General features: G+C 50.3%; 1 protein-coding gene across 2 annotated transcripts in view; it reads left to right on the top strand.

Moving 5' to 3' along the window:
• The first annotated feature begins 208 nt into the window (after positions 1-208).
• The window catches only part of ITGAL (integrin subunit alpha L), a 38,112-nt gene continuing 15,985 nt past the window's right edge, over positions 209-22,335 (top strand). For both annotated transcript variants that reach the window (XM_045993816.1, XM_045993815.1), the window contains exons 1-18: positions 209-414; positions 1,509-1,611; positions 2,684-2,778; positions 2,890-2,957; positions 4,184-4,301; positions 4,418-4,548; positions 5,518-5,663; positions 10,644-10,776; positions 10,916-11,066; positions 13,834-13,907; positions 13,994-14,126; positions 17,438-17,589; positions 17,711-17,848; positions 18,332-18,529; positions 18,675-18,805; positions 19,475-19,635; positions 19,729-19,880; positions 21,406-21,495. In XM_045993816.1, coding sequence (XP_045849772.1) covers positions 360-414; positions 1,509-1,611; positions 2,684-2,778; positions 2,890-2,957; positions 4,184-4,301; positions 4,418-4,548; positions 5,518-5,663; positions 10,644-10,776; positions 10,916-11,066; positions 13,834-13,907; positions 13,994-14,126; positions 17,438-17,589; positions 17,711-17,848; positions 18,332-18,529; positions 18,675-18,805; positions 19,475-19,635; positions 19,729-19,880; positions 21,406-21,495 — 2,229 coding nt within the window. In that variant the 5' untranslated portion in view covers positions 209-359. The remainder of the gene's footprint in view (positions 415-1,508; positions 1,612-2,683; positions 2,779-2,889; positions 2,958-4,183; positions 4,302-4,417; positions 4,549-5,517; positions 5,664-10,643; positions 10,777-10,915; positions 11,067-13,833; positions 13,908-13,993; positions 14,127-17,437; positions 17,590-17,710; positions 17,849-18,331; positions 18,530-18,674; positions 18,806-19,474; positions 19,636-19,728; positions 19,881-21,405; positions 21,496-22,335) is intronic.

The raw sequence follows: 22,335 nt of genomic DNA, 5'->3' as shown, positions 1-22,335 counted from the left end.
GAGCTTTATAGAGTCTTCGGTTTGTGTGTTGGTGAAAGACAAGGGATCAGCAGCTCCTGGGCAGGACAAGCAGACATCTACCTACGGTGTTATCTGCCCCTGGATGCTGTGAAAACTCAGGCGGGCACAGGAAGTGTCTTTAACCTGCTTATACTTCCTCCCAACCCATGTGGTTTCACAACCCCTGCAGGCTCACCCCCACCCAGTGTCACCAGCCTGTCGCCTGTGTGAGAAAGTCCCACTGTAAGAGGCCCTGGGGCATTATCATTTCCTTCTTTCACCCTGTCTGGGTTGCCGGCAAATCCCCAGGACTCTCTGAAACCAGAGTGTTGGATTAGGTCCCTCCAGCCGCTGGAAAGATGAACTCCTGCGTCACCGTCATGAGGCTACTGCTGTGCGGGGCTTTTCTCTTTGGTAGGCAAGGGGAAAGGGGCCGGGATGGGAAGGGACATGTGTATGTGGCCAGAAACAGTAGGGCTTTGTGGAACTGGAGTAAAGGAGTAGCTGCCATGGGGTGGGATGGGCCATAGGTGGCAGTGAGCCTCAGGAATGTTGGAGGGAACGGGGGAAAGGAAAGAAAGTCAAGAGTCCAAAGTTGAGGCACGCTCTGGGGGAAGACAGAGAAGGGAGACACAGGTGGCAACAGAGAAGCGGAATGGTGTCTTAAAAGGAGGCAGATGGCTAATGGGTACCTGCAGCTGTCGCTGGGGTCTGGTCCTGCTCGGGGTAGGACCGTGGACCACCATCTCAGCCCTTTCCCCTTTCTGCGCCTCAGTCTGTTTGATGGAACAAATGGCGGGGCAGCTTCTCTGCCATCCCAGGATGCCGCGGAAAGAGGCCCGATGCCTCTTTCCAAAGGGAAATCCAAAGGGATGCCTCTTTCTTTGCCAAAGGGACAGTTGGGGACCTGTAGACGATGCTTGGGCTGCTTCAGGTGGGGGGTGACATGGGGGAATCTGAGAGCTGATGGAAGGAAGAGACTGGTGCATGGTGGCATGGGCAGTCAGGGAGCCTTAGATGAGAAGCAGTTCCACAGAGATAGGGGATCCTGAAACCATGAGTCCCGGGCAGAAGCCTGAGGCTAATATCTCGGGTCTCAGGCCCAAAGGAGAAGTGGGTGTGTAGGGAGACGCACCCTGCCAGGGGGCAACCCCATCGCCTGAGGGGCCCCTTCCATCTGCCTCTGTCCCACGGACCTCCGCCTCCTCATCCTTCCTTCTTTGCTGGGAGGTCAAGCGGGCTCTGGGTGGTAAAGGCGTCGTTGCTTCCAGATTCCCCCCTCCCCGCCCCGAGTCAAGTTCCTAAAAGGGGAAGCCCAAGGGGGAAGGTTGGGCTCTGACTCCAGAGCTCGTGGCTTGAGCACCCGGGAGGAAAGAGCCGGGTCTTCATGGGTGGGCCGCCCCCTGGGGGCACGCGGGCGACGGCCAATCAGCGCTCGCGGCTCTGGGGGCACGTGCGGGGGACTGGCCAGCCGGAAGTGGCTGACCGCACCCCCTGGTCTCCCTCAGCCAGGGCCTCCGGCTACAATCTGGAAGTGCGGCACGTGCAAAACTTCTCCTTCCCACACGCCGGGAGGCATTTCGGGTACCGCGTCCTGCAGGTTGGAGACGGGTGAGCTGCGGCCCCAGGCCCTCCCTGGCCCCGCAGAGCCAGGACAGGGGACCAGGACACCAGCCCCCGGGGTGGGCCAGATCCGGGGAACCGGTAGGGCCCCAGGGTCTTCCCGTGTGGAAGAGTCACGGTGACATTTCTCGGAAACAGGAGCGAGGCCCTCCGATTCAAGGACGAGGACCGTCTGTCGTTAAATCCCCACACGAGGGGACACCTGGGTGGCTCAGTGGGTTAAAGCCTCTGCCTTCGGCTCAGGTCATGATCCCAGGGTCCTGGGATCGAGCCCCACATCAGGCTCTCTGATCAGCGGGGAGCCTGCTTCCCCCTCTCTCTCTGCCTGCCTCTCTGCCTAGTTGTGATTTCTCTCTGTCAAATAAATAAAATATTAAAAAAAAAAAAATCCCCACACGAGTGCCTGATAAAAGGGGAGATATCACAGCCCCTAAAAGGCTTCGCAACACTTCCAGATTCCCCATGGGGGCTCTGACTAGACAGAGAGCGCCTTGATGGCGGGGATTTTGTGTCTTTTTCTCCCTCATCCCTAGTACATGCCCCAGCCTAGCAAGTAGTAGCTATGACATAAATGATTTTTTAGAAAGATTTTATTTATTTATTTGAGAGAGGCAGTGAGATCACCAGCAGAGAGGAGGGGCAGAGGGAGAGGGAGAAGCAGACTCCCCAGTGAGCAGGGAGCCCAACGCAGGGCTTGACCCAGGACCCTGGGACCATGACCTGAGCTGAAGGCAAACGCTTAACCACTTAACAGGCTAAGCCACCCAGGCGCCCCCCATAAATGACTTTTGAATTGATGACTCATTGAATGAACTCATAATTTGACTTTCTGGCACATCAGTCTCCAGACCTCAGTTTTTCTAGACTATGAATGAAAAAGATTCTTAACTTTCTAGAAGTTTGATGTATTCGATGGGGAAGAGGTAGGGACTGAGGAGCCTCCCTGAAAGGGACTGGCTGCATTGTTCTGAGATATTTGTGGATCTGAAACCCCTAATGGGTAGGAGTGGGTGGGTGAAGACGGGACAATTCCCATCTCACTGGTGAGATTTCTCATCAGGGTTGTCGTGGGAGCTCCAGGTGAGGGGAACAGCACAGGAAACCTCTATCAGTGCCATCCAGACCCTGGCCACTGCCTACCAGTAAGCCTGAGTGGTGAGTAACTGGTGAGGGGCCTGGGAGGAATGGTGTCCCAGTCAAGTTGAGGCAATCCCACCACACCTGGATTACCTAAGCTCCTCCAGACCCATCTCCCGCCGCTTACAGGTTCCAGCTATACCTCCAAGTACTTGGGAATGACCTTGGCGACAGACTTCACAAGTGGAAACCTTTTGGTGAGAATCTTGTGTAGTGTGATATCAATCAATGCTAAGAAAGACAGATGGAAAAGAAGGAAGGAAAAGTTGAGTAAAGATCCTATAGAAGATTACAGGCATCGGAGATTCTGATTCAATCAGCGTTTATTAAAAACCCAAGTATAAGCCAGCTATTTTTTTTAAGCCAGCTATTTTTTAGACCTTAATTATGTCATTTTTTTTCCAAATATGAACTTGGCCATTGACATACAGAGATGAATTTTGGTGGTACAAAGACTTTTCACGTTTTATAGTTGTATTTTTATTTAATAGTTTGTACGACACATCAAATTCATGATGTCTGGGATCGGATTTCTTGAGATGAGGCTAAGATTTAAATAAAAAATAAACTTGAAGTAAATAAACCATTAAATAAATACTAGTCTGCATAATATGCCCAGAAATTGGGAAGTGATGCACAAATGCCTAAAGTTCTCTTTTTTAACCTTCAGTACACTCGGGAAGGATCAGGGATCCTTATACACATTTTACACACAAAGAAATGAGACCCAAGGGCTTAAGAGGCTTGACCAAGGTCACATGGTTCTAAAGAGGTAGAGCCAGGGTGAGAATCAAATTCCCCTTTGGTTCCAAGCCCACTGGTCTTTACAGTTCATCCCAGCAGCATCTTCTGACACAGGTGTATGACAGATGGAAGGCTGGCTGAGTGAAGCATTTAGCTAGCATTGACTGAGACTTGTTTACTTAGCTACTTTTACATGCCAGCCAACGTGCTAGGCTCCTACGGGGTCAGACGAGTGAGTGATAAAGATAACACGAGCCCGGACTTTCGAGAAATTGCAGTCTGGCAGGAAAGATGGTCATAAATGAAAGAAATAATATTGTATATTCTGGGAATAGTAGGTGTTTGCCTTAAAAACAAGATGTGATTGGGAATGGAAGGGGATAGGCCTGGAAATGTAGGAGAGGGCCCAACTGTACACGCACGAATGCCCAGCTCAGGAGCTTAGACTCTATCCTGTAGGCAGTGAGTCTCCCCTGGCGCACAGCTTTGGTCGTAGGGATGGAGAGGCAGCTATAAGACCTGGAGGCAGAATTACCTTGCCTTGATCACCTGTTGGTTGTAGGGAGTGAGGTCAGGGGGTGATGACTCTGAAGGTTCTTGTTCTTGGCTGAGGGGGCCCAGAAGACACAGAGGAAGAAGAACCACCCCACCCCTTTTTTTGAACATTTGCTTCCTTCAGGCATGTGATCCTGGGCTATCTCGGACGTGTGACCAGAATGTCTACCTAAGTGGCTTGTGTTACATTTTCCACCAGAATCTGAAGGGTCCTGTGCTGCAAGGGCGCCCTGGTTATCAGGGTAAGGAGTTGGGGATCCAGTGGTAAAAATCTCTCCCACGTAGCTGCCCATATAAGGGAAACAGCATGGGCCCATGGAGACACTTCACCAAGTCCCTTTGTGTCTGGCTTCTCTAGAATGTATAAAGGGCAACGTGGACTTGGTGTTCCTGTTTGATGGTTCAATGAGCTTGCAGACAGATGAATTTGAGAAAATTGTGGACTTCATGAAAGATGTGATGAAGAAACTCAGCAACTCTTCCTACCAGGTAAATATATTAATTAGCTCTCCTGATTGTAGGCAATAGATGCCTGCTTGAGCTAACTTAAGGCATAAAAGAAAAAATTTACTGTGAGGTGTCTTCAGAACCTAAAGGCGTAGTTGGACTGGACCTCTGGAAGAGACAAGAAACTAGGAAGTAGAAAGTGTCTGGGATTCTCGTTAGTTCTCATTTCTGTTTCTTTTTGGCTTTTGCTTCCCTCTTCTCTCTCCACACACTGACTCCCTCAGCTTCTTTGGATCACATGGGCCTGTGGAAAGCTCCTAAGCTCACAAATTAAAGTTTCAGGAGGTTTTCTCGTCCTCTCCACCAACCCCTCCCTTTGCAAGTTTCAGACTCTTGGAGAATAGATTCTCACTGGCCTAGCCTCAGCTTAGTGGCATGTGTGGCCCAACCAGCTGTACCCAGCTTAGCGGGGTCCCTCAGCAGAACCATCCCCAGAGGATAGGAGTTCAGCAGATGGCATTACATAAGGGATCAGGGGTTTATTTAATTTTATTTCTGTGTTTGTGTATATATTACTTCATTTTGAAAAGAATGCTGAGGCAGGAATGTGGGGTTGGGTTACGCAGGTCCTAGATAAGAAATTGACTAGAAGGGGCCCCTGGCTGGCACAGTTGGAAGAGCAAGGGGGTTATGAGTTTTGAGCCCCACGTTGGAGACAGAGATTACTTAAAAATAAGGTGAGGAGCACCTGGGTGGCTCAGTGGGTTAAACCTCTGCCTTCGGCTCAGGTTGTGATCTCCGGGTCCTGGAATCAAGCCCCCTGTCGGGCTCTCTGCTCAGCTTGCTTCCCTCTCTCTCTGTCTCTGCCTGCCTCTCTGCCTACTTGTGATCTCTGTCTGTCAAATAAATAAATAAGATCTTTTTAAAAAGTAGAAAAAAAAAGAAATAGATTGGAGCAGAAAAACAGGAAGGGATATGAAGCGATATTTCATTTCTTCCTTCTTTTTCTAGTTTGCTGCCGTTCAGTTTTCCACAGACCACAAAACAGAATTTAATTTCTTGGATTATGTTAATACGAAGAACCCTGATGTTCTGCTGGGCAAAGTGGAACACATGCGCCAACTGACCAATACCTTTGGTGCCATCAACTATGTCGCGTGAGTCCCCATTTGTGGGAGACAGCCCACATGTCAGTTGCACAGACCCCCTCAGGTTGCAGGGTACAGGAACTCAACAGATGGGTGTAGCAAGGGGCAGGCTATTGTAGGAATTCAAGTGGAGCAATTTTAGTCCAGGTTCTTTCATTTTTTAAAAGGATTTTATTTATTTACTTAAGAGAAGGAGAAAGCATGAGCGGGGGGAATGGGCAGCGGGGATGGGGAGAAGCAGGATCCCCGCTGAGCAGGGAGCCTGATTGCGGGACTCAATCCCAGAACCCTGGGATCATGACCTGATGCTTAACTGACTGAGTGTCCCAGGCTCCCCTAGTCCAGGAATCTACTTCATACTAAGTAAATCCCCAAGGGCAATTCTTGGGAGGACGCAGGGGTAGATCATGAGCCTTTGGGACAGGGAGTAATGCCAAACCTCATGAGGATCTAGTGCTAAGAACTTGGAAAGTGATCGTGAACATGACAGCCATGGTTGGGTCACATATGAGTTGGGGATCAGCTTTGGAAGTCAGGAGGTGAACAAAAATCTCTGCTAGTGAAAATTCTCCTTGAGGAATTCCTTGAATTATTCATAAAATTCAATATATTCGAGTCCCTCATTGGAAGCTGGCATATCCTGATTTCCTAAATCTACTCTAGAAGGTCTTCCCCCCGGAGGTAGACCAGGTGGTTGTGTTTCAATTGAGGCCTGGATGAATGCAGTTGGATTATGCTGAAGGGCCATATTGTACATTTTATTTGATTTTTTGGGGGTTAATGATTATAAACAAGATATTTACTTTTCATACTCATTTGGGGGAAAGAAGAAAAATCAGTTTGCCCAACTCAATGATGGTCTTTCTGAAAGAATCTCCATTCATTCTGTAGAATTGGATAGGTTGCTTGATCTGAGGATTTTGTACTTTTCATTCATAAAGAGAACCTCCTTTGAAGAGAGTGATGGAAGAGTAAGTCTTTTGAGCAGCTTCGTTGGTGCACAGTCAAACTCCCTCTCTGAGTGAAGCTTTTCCCACATGGGACACACAGCTGGGGTGTCTCTCTTGTGTGGATTTTGCCTTGCAGGAGACAGATGCTCCCTGGTGTGGAAACTCTCCTTACGCTTCGTACAGGCATAGAGTTTCAGGCCTGTGTGGACTCTGATGTGACCAATTCACCTTCCTTTCTGACTGAAGGCTTTTCCACACTGGACTTTTATAGGGCTTTTCACCACTATGGACTCTTCTATGAACAGCAAGGTTTGATTCCTGAAGCTTCTCTGACAAATAGCCTACTCATAGGGTTTCTGTCCAGGGTGGGTTCTCTCACTAATGGCCAGACTACCTCATTGACTAGAGTTTTTCTAGCAGTCCTGGCACTGATTGGCTGGCTTCTCTCCTGGGTGTATTCGCTGATGTGTAACAAGATTGCCCTTGGCCCCGAAGCTGTTTCCCCAATAGGTACACTCAAAAGGCTTCGGACTAGTTTGGATTCTCTGTGCAAGGTTAAACTGCCTTTTTGCCCTGAAGGATTTTGCACATTCCTGACACTCATAGACCCTCTGTCTCCAGGTGAATCTTCCTGTAGTGTCTTAGAATCTGGGGATTTTTTAAAAAAGATTTTATTTATTTATTTGTCAGAGAGAGAGAGAGAGAAAGAGCAAGCACAGGCAGACAGAGTGGCAGGCAGAGGCAGAGGGAGAAGCAGGATTCCTGCTGAGCAAAGAGCCTGATGTGGGACTCGATTCTAGGACACTGGGATCATGACCTGAGCTGAAGGCAGCCGCTTAACCAACTGAGCCACCCAGGCATCTGGGTGGATGCCAGGAATCTGGGGATTTTTGTTCCAGTTTCTCCCTTCAAAGGAATTCTGGAAGTCCCAACTAGAGGATCCCATGGCCTCAGGTGATCATATTTGTGGTGGGCTTCTGTCATCACGGTCACTGAAAAATACTACACTCTGGACTTATCTTCCATGAGAGTCCAGCAGAGAGGATGTTGGAAATCCAAACATGGCCACGCCTGCCATATGACCCTAATTCCCACCTCTTCATAGGATTCGTCCATGGGCTGTTCTTGAGCCCCACAGTGGCATGTGCCACAGACAGAGGCCAGCGTCAAGCCACAGCAGTGCCAGTGGACTGAACTACAACTCCCAGGAGCCCGTATTATATATTTTTAAAAAAATACTTATGGGGCACCTGGGTGGCTCAGTAGGTTAAGTGTCTGACTCTTGGTCTCAGCTCAGGTCTCAAGCCCCACTCTAGGCTCCATGCTGGGCAAGGAGCCTCTTAAAATAGTAATAATAATAATGGTAACAATAATTTTAAAAATAGAAATACCTGTCTTTACACATTAAAGTGGCCAGAGAACCTGAAAACGATTTGGAAAATAAGAGAATTGTATCTTTCCTTCTCAGGCTGCCCCTAGGCATACACAAAAATTGAGTCAAAGAGCAGGAAGGATTTCCTGGGCCATGACACTTATTTTTCTGATTCTTATTTCTTCGCCAAGCATGTACACCTGGATTTGCATAAGTTAAATATGCATGGGATGAATCTTCTCAAGGCTCTACAGAAGTGTTCCCAGTCCTTTTCTTCTGAGGCTCACTTGACCTGTCATGTCCACTTCATTCTTCTCTCTGTAGCAGCTTTGGTGGGTACATGGCAAGCCATGTCCACCAGAAAAAAAAAAAATGACAGCCTTGGCTCCTCAGTCCTGGTGAACAACCTGAATTCCAGCTTCCAGGAGAGAAAATCTGATTGGCCGAGGCTGGGTGTCTACAGGTCCACTCAGCTCTGCCTTAGGCATCAAATCACATGGCACAGATATGGATTCTGGGGTCCCAGAAATGTAAACACCATTTTTAGCTCATGGACCATACACAGAAGCAAGCTGTGGGCTGGCTTTGGCCTGTGGGTTGTTGTTTACCATATTCTGGGTTCTGGGAATATAGCAGGGAATGAAACAAAAATCTCTACTCTCTTGACAGTTTAACATTATATTAGGGGAGAGAAACTCAATAGATAGGATCAGTGTGTAAATTAGATAATGTAGAAGATGGAAGCTTTTGTTTTTGTTTTTTTTTTAAATATATATATATTATATTTTTATTTATTTATTTGACAGAGAGAGATCACAAGTAGGCAGAGAGGCAGGCAGAGAGAGAGGAGGAAGCAGGCTTCCCGCTGAGCAGAGAGCCCGATGCGGGACTCGATCCCAGGACCCTGGGATCATGACCTGAGCAGAAGGCAGAGGCTTAACCCGCTGAGCCACCCAGGCGCCCGAAGATGGAAGTTTTATAAGGAGAAAGAAAGCAGTAGGAAGATGAGGGAAGGTTACATTTGCACAAAGACTGGTTGGAGGCGAGGAAGCAGCCATGCCAATACCTGGGAAGACCATTCCAGGCAGAGGGAATAGTAAATGCTTGGGATGTTCCAAGAAGAACCAGGACACCAATGTGACTGGAGAGAAGTAAGTGAAGGCAAAAAGTAGTAGGAGATGAGGTCCGAGAGACCATGGGAGTCCAGAGCACTTAGGGCCTTTGAGGCCATAGGGAGGACTTTGGATTTTCCTCAGAGTGAGATGAGAAGTCATTGGAGGTTTTGAGTAGAGGGGTGATCATCTGATTTATGTTTTTAAAAGGATCCCTCTGGGGCACCTGGGTGGCTCAGTTGGTTAAGCGTCTGCCTTCCGCTCAGGTCATGATCCCAGGGTCCTAGGATGGAGCCCTCTTTCAGGCTCCCTACTCAGTGGGAGCCTGCTTCATCCTCTGCCTCTCCCCCTGTTTGTGCTCTCTCTCAAATAAATAAATAAATAAATTTTTTTAAAAGAAGGATCCCTCTGGCTGCAGGGCTGTTAAGCTGTGGAGGGGGCAGGGGTGGAGCAGGAAAGCCTGGCAGAAGGCTATTGAAAAATAGAGATGAGAGGTGATGGCGGTTTAAACCAGGGTGGAAATCCATGAACAGGAGCCATGAGAGGCCGTGTCCATGTGGACGGAGGCTGGAGAAACAATTTGCACCCAAGATGGGAAAGAGGCCTTGGCCCTGCCCCATCAGAACTTCTCCACCTGCCACTCCCCGCCCCCACCCCCCAAACCCCACTGTGTGACTTTCAGCTTCTGCTCCCAAGTCGGGTCATGTCATAAGTCAAGGGCTGTTGACTATGTAGACTGGCTGCTCTTGGATTAATTGTCCATCTCTAGTGAGCTGTTGGGTGGGGAGGGAAGGATCCGATGGCACAGGGAGAGCTTCTGTCCCAACAGAAACTGTGGGCACCCTGTCTTGCTCCAGAAGGAGGCCGTGGGCAGGTGCGACTTTGGAGCATGGGCCTGTCCAGTGTTCAGGACTCCCTTCTCCCTTTTATGTCATATGCGCTGAGCACCTGCCCTGTGTCAGGAGCCAGAGACACAGGAGCAAATCAGGCACGTTCCTCCCCTGGGGGAACTCATGATCTGGGGAAAACTGAAATGAAACAGGTGACTTCCATTCCCTGTGAGACTTGCTGTAGCAGAGACACCTACAGGCAGCCTGGCCATCGATGGTGGGGTGCTGCCAGATGAGTTCGTTCTGGAAGCATGACTTCCCAATTTTCTCTAGCCGTGGAGCCCATTTTCCATATTGAAATTCCACCTGGATCCCCAACATGTCTACCCAACAAAAGGGTAGTTGTTGTGTGGTTGAACTGGAGAGTAGGAAGCCCAGGGTCTCTCCTCACAAAGCCTCCCCGTCACTGCCCATGGGCTCCAGGACAACCTCTGGCAACCCAGAGTTCCATCGAAGACTACCGGTCTGGAAGGAGGGGGGTTGGCAGCCGGGGTGAGGTAGGAAGTTCAGAAGAGAACTTGGAAGTCTGGGAACACCTGCCTGCCTGGGGGATAGGAGAAGGGCTTCTGCATAACCAACAGGACAGTGACTTAATGAGCTGAGTGAGTGGGGGGAGCCCTCATGATGTGGGGGAGTCTTTCACATGTACCTCTTCTGGGACACAGGACAGAGGTGTTCCGGCAAGACCTGGGGGCCCGGCCAGATGCCACCAAAGTGCTTATCATCATCACTGATGGGGAAGCCACTGACCACGCCAACATTGACTCAGCCAAAGACATCACCCGCTACATCATCGGGGTATGGCCGGGTTCTGGCCGCTTCCCAAGTCCTATCCTGCCTCTCCTGTTCCCGATCCCCACTCCCCTTTCTCCTCAGGGACCAGGGCCTTATCTGTGAGTCTGGGGATGCCAACTCTCCAGTCTTCCCTCTCTCACAGATCGGGAAGCATTTTGCAACCAAAGAAAGTCAGGAAAGGCTCCATGAATTTGCCTCAAAACCCGCAAAGGATTTTGTAAAGATTCTGGACACATTTGAGAAACTTAAAGATCTGTTCACTGAGCTGCAAAAGAAGATCTATGTCATTGAGGGTGAGTGGCAAACCCAGAGAGAGAGAGCGCGGGGAAGTCGCTTAGGGAAGCTCATCTGGGACAATCAGACTAGCGACAAGCTGCATGATGGTAACGGGACCTCAGAGTGTCTGAGGCTGTTAGAAAGGCTCTCCTGGAAAAAGGGCCTCCAGGGGGAATTTGGGGGAGGGCCCCTTGAGGAGCAGCCTGTTTCCCCCTGAAATTCCATCTTCCTCATAAAACTCAGCTGGGGCCAGGGTGAGGCCCCAAACTGACCTCTACTTGCTGTTGTTAACCAAGGCCTGTGGAAGAAGTAGAATTTCCCACTCTTCCCACCCCCACTCGGCTCCCTCATTTTCCCTTGTCTCTGCTTACTTAGGGCCGACTAGTGGGCTGGGGACCAAGAGCAGGGAGCCCACAGGCCCTCTTGGTCTGCACTAAGAGAAGGTTTGGACTGCAGTCGCGGGATGGAGGACTTACTCTGGGTGGGGGGTATTTTCCCAGGAATCCCGGTCTGCTGAAAGCTACGGGATTCCCTCTGGGAGGGCCCCTGTTCTAAGACACGGGCTTTGTGTTTGGTTCAGTTAAAGAAGCAAGTGGTGTATATAATGGGACTGGGCAGACTGCTCAGGAAGGCACTCTGCCTGTGCTGTGTGGCCTCAGCCAGGTTACTTTCTCTCTCTGAGGCTTGCTGAGTTCTCCGCTAACTGGGGCTAATAATACCAATCTCATAGCTTTGGGAGGTTTGACTGTTGTATTAGTGTCCGAGGGCTGTTATAACAAAGTACCAAAAACCAAGCGGCTTAAAGCAACAGGAATCTATTGTCTTGTACTTTGGGAGGCCAGAAGTCGAGGTCAAGGGGCGGGTGGGGGCAGGCTCTTTCTGACAGGTCTCGGAGGGAACACTTCTTGCCTCTTCTAACTTCTGGCATCCGCAGCAGTCCCTGGCATCCCTTGGCTTGTGGCTGCATCACTTCTGTCATCTGTGTGTCTACAAGTCCCTGCATGTCTGTCCTCACGTCCTCTTCTCTCTGTGCATGTCTGTCTCTCTGTACCCACACTTCCCTCTTTCATAGGGTCACTATAAAATATTGGATCCTGTTGGATCAAGGCCTACTCCAGTGACCTCATTTTAACTCAATTGCACTGTAAAGACCCTATTTCCAAACAAGGTCATATTCTCAAGTACTAGAGCTTAGGTCCTGAAAATAACTTTTTTTTTTTTTTTTTTTAGACAACACAATTCAAGCCCCAACCCCGGCTTAGCAGAGTGCTTGGTACCTCGCAGGCCCTCTGTAAATCGCAGAGCTGGTTATCTCTGGCTCTGATCGTCTGTCCTGACCTGCCCTGACTCATGCTTCTGATCGGATCTTAGATGTCACTTCCTCTGATAAGTTCTCCCCGAACCCGAGTCTAGGCTGAGGGCTTCTTTCCGGGTGCCGCTGTTAAGGGCTGTCTGCTCCCTCTCAGAGCCCCCGAAGCTTACATTGTATTAAATTATGTGCAGTATTATTTATGCAGTGAACGAACAACGAACAGAATCATGGTAATTGCTGTGTTTCTTGAAAGCTTTGCAAGGTAACAGGCACTTTTTCCATATCATTTAATTCCATCCTCTCAGAAGCTTTGCAAGGCTGGTGGGATGATTTTCGTTTTATTAATTCAGGCTTGCACTAACCAGGTACTGTGAATAAGACATTCAGGAGCACCTGGGTGGCTCAGTCAGTTGGGCGGCGGCCTTCAGCTCAGGTCATGATCCCTGGGATGGAGCCCCGCATCGGGCTCCCTGCTCAGTGGAGAGCCTGCTTCTCCCTCTCCCTCTGTCTGATGCTCTGCTTACTTGTGCTATCTATCCATTAAATAAATAAATAAAATCCCCAAAAAAATACACTCAGGGATATTGTCAACGTGGCGCTCATATTCAGGTTGGATAAAGAAAGGTAGAAAACAAAAGAACAGGGTAATTAGAGATGATGATAGGTGCTGTAAAGGAAATTAATAATGGATAGAAAGATTTCACTGGGGAAGCCACATTAGATGGGCTTTTCAAAAGGCTTTCTAGATGCTTTATTTTTTAATGGAGGTAGAATTCACTCTGAGATGACATTTGAGCTGAGACATGAAAGATGAGACTCGAACAGCCACGTGAGGAATGTGGGTAAAGAGCGTTGAAGTCAGAGAAGAGCCAGCGTGGGGCCCAGAAGCAGGAAAGGGCCGGCAAGCCGGAGGAATAGAAAAAAGGTCAGCGTGACAGGAGCTGATGAGCAAGGGAGACAACGTGGGAGAGAGAGGCCAGGCCTTCCAGTTCCTTATAAGCAGCTAGGGTTTTGATCTAAAGAGCGATGGCAAGGGATGAAGGGTTTTTGAGAAACGGAAACATGTGGTCTGATAGGTATTTTTTCAAAAAATTACTCCAGCTTGCTCTGCAGAAAAAAAGACATGACAAGAGGGAGAACGAAGTCAGGGACTGAATGGGTAAGCGAGGACAGTTGCCAGGCGAAAGGCGAGGATGACTGGGCCCTGTATGGTGGCCTGCACGCTCTTCAGAGAAGGCCGCAGATGCATTATGAACGTAGAACCATCCCGATTTGGTGACGTGGTGGGGAAGCCTGAGTGGGAGCAGAACCACAGAGCTACTTGTTTGCCCGGATTCACACTGAACTCAGCCCACATCACTGTCCAGTCCGACGGTCGTGCGGGTGGTTTCTACCTTGCCCAAAGGCCAGTGCCGTGCTTCTTTCTCGGTCCTTCCTTGAGTGTCCACCCATTCTCTTTACCTCGTCCCTAGGCACCAGCAAACAGGACCTGACATCCTTCAACATGGAGCTGTCCTCCAGCGGGATCAGTGCTGACCTCAGCCACGTGAGTGGCGGGCCTGAAGCAAGGGAGGGTGGGCTGAAGGATGCTGTGTGCATGAGGCTAAGCCTGCTCCTCTCCTCCCTGGGCAGGGCCATGGTGTTGTGGGGGCCGTTGGAGCCAAGGACTGGGCTGGGGGCTTCCTAGACCTGACGGCAGACCTGCAGGATGATAATTTTGTTGGGAACGAGCCACTGACACCGGAAGCAAGATCAGGCTATTTGGGTGAGTACTTTTCTGCTGCTTTCCTTTGGTCTGAGGGGCCAGGGTCACTCAGAACAACTTTCAAAACCGTAATGAAGGCAGTTAAGCAACCAGCATGAACAAACTGAGCGTTTAAGTAGGGCTATAATGTTCTTTTTTTTTTTTAAGATTTTATTTACCACAAGTAGGCAGAGAGGCAGGCAGAGACAGAGAGAGGAGGAGGCAGGCTCCCTGCTGAGCAGAGAGCCTGATGCGGGACTCGATCCCAGGACCCTGAGATCATGACCTGGGCCAAAGGCAGAGGCTTAACCCACTGAGCCACCCAGGTGGCCCAGGGCTATAATGTTATTAATTTTCCCCTTAATGTCTCCTCTGCTGTGTAGTAGTCATGTTTTTGTTTTCTGCATTTTATGATGCTTGGACATCTTGAGGCCTTGCGAATCCCAGAGACACTGCCCACCCCCCCCCCAGGGCTAGCTAATTCCTACAAATAGTGAACAAGTGGCCTGTGAGCAGTTTGCCAGCCAGCCAACCCTGAGCCTGTATCCCCAGCCACCTTCTTTACCCAGCTTTCACACACCAAGCCAGTATTCCCCCCAACCTGAATCTCTAGTTAGGTAAGGACCACACTTTGTAGACCAGTGCCAGCCAGCATTGTTCAAACCATGCCATCGAAAGCTTGTTTAAGCTTGCCTAGTCAGCGACCTCTCTGTGTCTTACCCATAAATTAAATTCTAGGTCCATTTTACAGCAGCCTGCCTCATTAGTAGGGGGACCAGAGGGTCCTCCTTGAGGCTTCCTCCTCTAGAATTGCCCATGAACTCCAAGGCTCTTCAGATGCCAAGGGCGGAACAAAGGCACCTGGTCAGTCCACAGTTGCAGTTGCTTCTCTCTGCCTCATGGTGTCCCTGTTGTGAGCTTGTGCTGCGCAGTTCTGGGGCTGCTGGTCAACCCAAGGGGCTGCCAGTCTCCGGCACAGAGAGGCTTCAGTCTTGTGCACAGAGGTCATAGCCCTTCTGGTTCATGCTCCTGTAGTCAACCTGTGTCAAGGCACAGACTGGCTTCAAGAGCCCTGGGATAGGACTGCTTCCAGGCTCTACCTAGAAACCCTCTCACCCTGCCTCACCCATGACCAGTGTATAGGGGTGGGCCACGTCTTTATTAAACTTGCAGAACAGGGACGCCTGGGTGGTTCAGTCAGTTGGGCATTTGCCTTCAGCTCAGGTCATGATCCCAGGGTCCTGGGATCAAGCCCCGCATCAGGCTCCCTGCTGGGCCGGGAGCCCACTTCTTCCTCTGCCTGCCACTCCCCCTGCTTGTGCTCACTCTCTCTCTCTGTCCCTCTGACAAATAAATAAATAAAATCTTTAAAATATATCTATGCTTTATTAAAAAATTAAAAAAAAATAAACTCTAAGAAACAAAGACTTTATTACATAATTTCCTTGGGAAAATTAGTGCCATTCATCTTGCATCTACTCTTCTAAAGAAAGCTACCCTCCATGACTTTCTCTCTCTCTCCCTTTTGACATTCTTTACTAAGTATTATGTGCCAGGCACTGGTCTAAGCGCATGACATGTATTGACAAATTTTATCTCATTTTATTCTTACTATAACCCTGGTAGTAGGTATCTTTATTATGTACTCAATTTATTTTTAAGATTTTATTTTTTTGTTAGAGGGAGAGAGCACGTGCATTCTAGAGCAAACAAGCCTGGGGGAGAGGCAGAGGGAAAGAGAGAATCCCCAAGGTGACTCCCCATTGAGCACGGAGCCTGACGCAGGGCTCGATCCCAGGACCCCAAGATCATGACCTGAGCTGAAATCAAAAGTTGGTTGTTCAACCGACCAACCCCCCCCCAGGCGGCCCTATTACACTTAGCTCCTACACTATCACCTTCAAGGAGCTTTGTGTGCCCCAGTGTCCTTCGATCCAGCCAGCAACATTGCTCGTTCAAGAAAAAGTAATCCACATTTTACTCTCTAGTTAGGCACCAGTCCCACAAGACACACACACACACACACACACACACACACACGCTGCATATATTGTGTGTATATGGACATGATTAAAGAAAAAAAGAAAAAAGAAAAAAATTTCAACTCCTGCTAACATACATACATACATACATACATACAATATAATCTTGGGTGTCCTGGTGCTACCCTCCTCCAGATCTTCGTTTAGACATCGCCAGCATAGTGCTGAGCATTTTCTATACATGGTGGTCTTGAATTCTCAAAACCACCCGGTTGAGGGTGGTCCTATCCCGTGTTTCAGATGAGAAAACTGAGCCTCAGGGCTCGGCGTAATTGCGCAAGATCACACAGCTGGGAGGCTTCGGCACTGAGAGTACAACCTCGCCCCTGATTTCCACGGGCAAGTTCCCAAGGCCCGTGCTCCAAGAACCGGCACAAATGGAGGGGAAAGGGGCTCAGCCTCTCTGCCCTTCTTCTCCTGCGCTGTGGGGTCTCGGATGGCTCTGTTTGTGTCGCTCCTTGGCACTACTCTAAGCAGAGAAGATGAAATTGGGTCCGTTAGTCGTCTTCCAGAATCAGAGCATCCCTAATGGTTGGGTGCTGGCCTGAGTGCGATCCCTGGTCCAGTTTCGGGCAGCATTTCCTCAGCCGTCCCAGCAACGTGCTCACGGGGAGAAACCTCGCTGCCCATACAAGCTGTGGACTAGGAGGGTAGCCTGAAGAGACAACTCCAAACAAAATGTGTTCAAGTCTCCTGCCTTATTTTTAATATTCATGCAGATTTTTCATTCTTCTTATGACTATATTTCACTTTATATTTTTAAAGATTTTATTTATTTATTTGCGAGAGAGAGAGAGAGAGAACACACACAGGGGGAAGGGGCAGAGGGAGAAGGAGAAGCAGACTCCCACTGTGTAGGGAGCCCAACCTGGGATCATGAGCTGAAGGCAGATGCCCAACTGACTGAGGCACCCAGGGGCCCCGTTATGTGATTATTTTAAAATAGTGTAGTCTCCTTTCCCAACCTTCCGGTCAGCTGAGGCTCGGGAAGATGCTCCAGGTTTCCTGGCTGCTTCTTCCTGGGCCTGTGCATTGGCCACAGTTTGAGAAATGCGGTTTCGGACCAAGATGGCGGGATGTGTGCCCCTCGGAGCTCATGGCTGCTTTTCTCTGGGGAAGGTCCTCTGACTGTTTCAGAACATCTTTGCTTCTAACCCAGTTTCCCAGAGTCTCTGCTCTTTCTTGTCCCTGGGTTTTACCTTCTTCCAGCCGCCACTGTGCTTCTGATTCCAAGCCCCTGCCCTCCCTCTTGCCCATTCTTTCTCTCTCTCTCCCGCTCACCCCCCTCAGGTTACACAGTGACCTTGCTGCCCTCCCAAAGGCTCACTTTGCTGCTGGCCACTGGAGCCCCCCGCTACCAGCACGTGGGGCGGGTGCTGCTGTTCCAGGAGTCAGAGGACAGAGAACACTGGAACCAAATCCAGAAAATAGATGGCAGCCAGGTGAGCATGGCCCCGGGGTCTTCTGCAGGTCAGGGACTGGTAAGGCGCCAGTCATGCTGCTGCTGTCTGCAAGCACATACCCACTCTCGGGGCTTCCTCCGTCCTCCTCCTCTCCCTGCAGATTGGCTCTTACTTCGGGGGCGAGCTGTGTGGCGTTGACATGGACCAAGATGGAGAGACAGAGCTGCTGCTGATCGGAGCCCCCTTGTTCTATGGGGAGCAGAGAGGAGGCCGGGTGTTTATCTACCAGAAAAAACAGGTGGGGACCAAGACATGGAACGGAGGTAGGAGGAGAAACAGATTCCTAGGCTGAACCAGGTCCCAATTATCCTGAAAGGCTTTCCTTGTTGGGTCACGGTGGATCGGACCTTTAGAACCACGGGAACTGAGCCTCCGTGCCCAGCGAGGGTAGGCTGTGTGCCAGGCCCAGGGCAAAATCTTTTATTTACAGGACACCTCAGGTGGTCCTCACAGAGTCACCTTCTGGGAAACCCTGAGCTTTTCCTTCATAAACGGGATCACTGTGGCTCAGCAAGGCTGGGTCACCTTCCAAAGCCCCGGGGTCACCCAGACAACCAGGGGTGGAGCTGGGACCTGAGCCCGGGTCAGTCTGCGGCCCTGGGCCCATTCTGTGAGAGACCACACCCGGCCCTCCTTCAGCGTTCTCCATGCACGCAGGCCCACCCCCTGCAAACGCTGGCCAAGTGACTGAGGTGGGGCCTGTCACTTTGCTCCTTCCTAGCTGGGCTTTGAAGTGGTCTCAGAGCTGCAGGGGGACCCTGGCTACCCGCTTGGGCGGTTTGGAGCAGCCATCGCAGCCCTGACGGACATCAACGGGGACGGGCTGGTGGACGTGGCCGTAGGGGCCCCTCTGGAGGAGCAGGGGGCTGTGTACATCTTCAACGGGCAGCATGGGGCGCTGAGCCCCCAGCCAAGCCAGGTGAGAGACGCCCTGCCTGGCCCCCCAAACCCATCCCCAGGCACCCAGAAGCCTCCAAGCCCAGACCCCGCTCCCCAGCCTGACTCTTCCCACCCTCCGGCCTGCCCTCTCCCTAGCTTAACAGGAATTTCTCTCTCGGTCTCAGCGGATCGAAGGGACCCAGGTGTTCTCGGGAATTCGATGGTTTGGACGCTCCATCCATGGGGTGAAAGACCTCGGAGGAGACGGCCTGACAGATGTGGCTGTGGGAGCCGAGGGGCTGGTGATTGTGCTCAGGTAAGACAGGACTGAGGATGATCACAGCTCTCGTCCTTCTAACAGCTCCCCATGTAGTAGGACTCCTCTGGTTTCCCCCCAGCTCCACCAGAGAGGTTCTCCTCCTGCACAGCCTTCATGTCTTACTCTGCTTTACACGGCTGCAATTCAGCGATGGACTGGGATCTGAACCCAGACCAGGCTGACATTACAACCTCCCAGAGAAGCAGCAGCCTGGGATGGCTCTAGAACCTGGTCACCCGGATGCAGGTCAAAGCTCGGCCATTTACTTCTTGGGTGGTCTTACCCCAGTCACTTAGCTGGGTGGCTCAGACCATTGAGCGTCTGACTCTGGTTTGCATTCAGGTCCTGAGCTCAGAGTCGGGAGATGGAGCCCTGTGGTAGGCTCCGCCCTGGGCATGGAGCCTGCTTGGGATTCTCTGTCTTCTTCTCCTTGTTCTCCTCACTTCCTCCAAAGCTCATTCTTCCATATGGAAAATGGGTTAGAGGGTGTCTAGAAGGAACTGGGAAGCCCTAATGAATTACCATTATTATTACTGTTTCGAGGAGACAGGGCTGTTGAGGTCTGCTTTTGGGGATTAGAGTCCTCTGGATGCTGGTAGAAGGAGCCCCAGGTCTGACTGGGAGTACAGTTGAGGCCCAGGGAGAGCGCTGGTTTCCACTCTGCAGCTCCCGGCCCGTGGTGGACATCCTCACTCAGATAACCTTCTCCCCGGCGGAGATCCCAGTACACGAAGTGGAATGCTCCTATTCACCCAGTAACAAGAAGAAAGAAGGAGTTAACATCACAGTCTGCTTCCAGGTCAAGCCTCTCACCCTCCAATTTCGAGGTCAGTGCTATTTCCCAGAGCAGCTGCTTATGGCCCCAGGGCACCCCCACACACACCCTGCCCCTTCAGCTTCTGCCTTTTCTCCCTGCCCAGGACTCCTAGTTGCCAACCTCACTTACACTCTGCAGCTGGATGGCCATCGGACCAGAAGCCGAGGGATGTTCCTGGGAGGGAGACATGAACTCAGCGGGCACACAGTGGTCACTGGACACCCGTCCTGCACCAAGTTCTGGTTCCACTTCCCGGTAAGGGAGCCGTGGGGGCTGCCCTAGGAAGTGCGGGCGTGGCGGAGCTGACCGCGGTGACAGGCCACAGCGGTGCAAGGCTCAGTTCGGTCACCGTCCGGCTGGGTCACAAGGCCCTTGGGTCTCTTGACACCACCATTTCCTCATGTAACAGTGGTAATAATACCGTTAGCATGTTTCCTCTAGTTCTTAATCTATGGACGTAGGCGTTTTAACATCGTTACCATTAGAAAGTACTTCCCATTTTTTCCCCTAATTTTTCCGCAAATCATGTATTAATGCTGCTACCCAGCTTTTCATAAGTTTTCGAATAGCTACAGAATATTCAGTCACGGCACGTGTCCTGTTTTGCCAGGAACCCATAGTCATTTATTATTAACATCCATCGCAGAAAAAGATTTTCTTAGTATCAATTTGGGCAACTGCTGAGATGCCCAAATTTAGTTTGCTTCTAACAGTCCTGTGTAAAATACAGTTGATAGTAAATTATTCTGATCCCTTAAATATTTAATAAGAGATTGGATATGGGATTGGTGTATAAGATTTTAAAGCTTGGGGGCACCTGGATGGCTCAGTTGGTTAAGTGTCCAACTCTTGATTTCAGCTCAGGTCATGATCTTGGGGTTGTGAGATCAAGCCTCGGGTCAGGCTCCACACTCAGCATGGAGTCTGCTTGAGATTCTTTCCCTCTCCCTCTGTCCTTCATCCCCCCGACAAAAACAAAAAGATTCTGAAGTTCGTTTTAAATTTTTTGTTATGGGGAAATTTCAAACATATAAAAGCAGAGAAAATAGCTCGGTGAATCCCCAAATAGCCATCACCCAGTGTTAACAGTTCTGAGCTCACTCTCCTAGTCATTCATACCTGCACTCCATGCCCCTCTGCTTCCTTGCACTCACCCCTACCCCCCACAAGATTTGGAGATTCTTAACATAAATTTTCCAGAGAAGAGGTAGTGTGTCATGACGGGAAGACCTTGGACTTGGGAATTGGATGGATTTGGGCTCACCTCCTAGCTCTAAGCCTTAGGAAACTTGGATTACCTTTGTTGACCTTATGTTCCTCCTCTCTAATGTGGGGACAATAATGCCTGCCTCTTCGCATTGGTGAAGGAGTTCAGGGGAAGATGATTTGGGTGCTTACAAAGTGCCAGTTTTGTATTCCCAGGGACTGGGATAACATAAAAGGCCTAGACCCATCCCTGTTCTCAAGGAACTAGGATATTCTAGTTATTCTAGAATATTCTTGTGCAAACCTCAGTAATGGCTGCCTAGAGCGGTTTGACAGAGATTCAGGGGTTTTGGTCAGGACTCACCTGGGAGTGGTGGGAAAGGTGGGGTGGTTGATCAGCAATGTCTGGCCATGGGTGTTGGGGCTGAGGGAGCTGACTCATGCTGAGCAGGGACCCCGGGCATATTTATAAACACCTGATGCTAGAATCTCACCATTAGTAAAGTACAAGCCAGGTGAGCATTTAACTGGAAGATTAAACTCACAACACAAGTGACATTCCCATCACCCTCAGGTATGCATTCAAGACCTCATCTCTCCCATCAACATCTCCCTAAATTTCTCTCTCCCAGAGGAAGAAGGGACACCGAGGGACCAACAGGCGGTAAGAAGGGTTCACCTGGGGGAATTGATAGGAAACGGGAGAGTAGAATTTCAGTTTAGCAGGACTGTATTATTGAGGAGTCTTTGGTTTTAAGCAATAGAAACCAAATAAAGTAGGAAAGGAACGTATGGGAGCTTGTATTTGGCAAAGCAGGAGTGGGAAGAAGGAGAATCAGAGTGGAGGCGCTGGGGGCTCTTGAGTGGAGGGGATAACGGGTGAACTCTTCAGGACACAGCCCCTTCAGTGAATGTATTCCAGGTCCCTGCCTAGCACCAGCTTCAGACCTCCCCAGGAGCCAACACTGCTCAGGGTGCAAGTTCCAGGGAGGCCGGGGCACCCTGGTCAGCCTTCTCACTGACGTGTATTTAGTTGTGAACATGTAGTTTCCTCAAAGCCGAATTGGGGGACCATCATGATGTAAAACAAGAGGAAAATAGTACCTTTCCTCGTCTGCTAGACCACACACGCCCCACCCGGGGCCAAGGCCAGATTTCCTCTCCTCAAGTCCTTGATGCTCAGCTAGCAGTTTGGCTTCAAGGCAGCAGAATCTGGTGGAAAGAGCCCGAGCCTTCCCGCCCAAAGATGTGGATTTCCTTTTTCCTGGCAGGAACATCTGAGCAGGTTCCATCCATCTCTGGGACTGTGTCCCTGTCCATAAAATGCATCACGACATCGTGAGGCCTCTCCCAGAGCTGGAGCACGGGACTGCTAAGTGCACTCTTTCTCGTGGCTTCTGGCAGCTGAGGGCTCCCCCATGCATGCTCACTCTCCTGGGGTCTGCAGGGAACAGTGGCGCGCTCCCCAGAAATTAAAGCCCCCGCACACCAGAAGCTCATCAAG

The sequence above is a fragment of the Meles meles genome, chromosome 21 (genome assembly GCF_922984935.1).
Source record: "Meles meles chromosome 21, mMelMel3.1 paternal haplotype, whole genome shotgun sequence".
In the NCBI taxonomy this organism is placed as follows: Eukaryota; Metazoa; Chordata; class Mammalia; order Carnivora; family Mustelidae; genus Meles; species Meles meles.
This window is presented reverse-complemented; position numbering and strand designations above follow the sequence as displayed.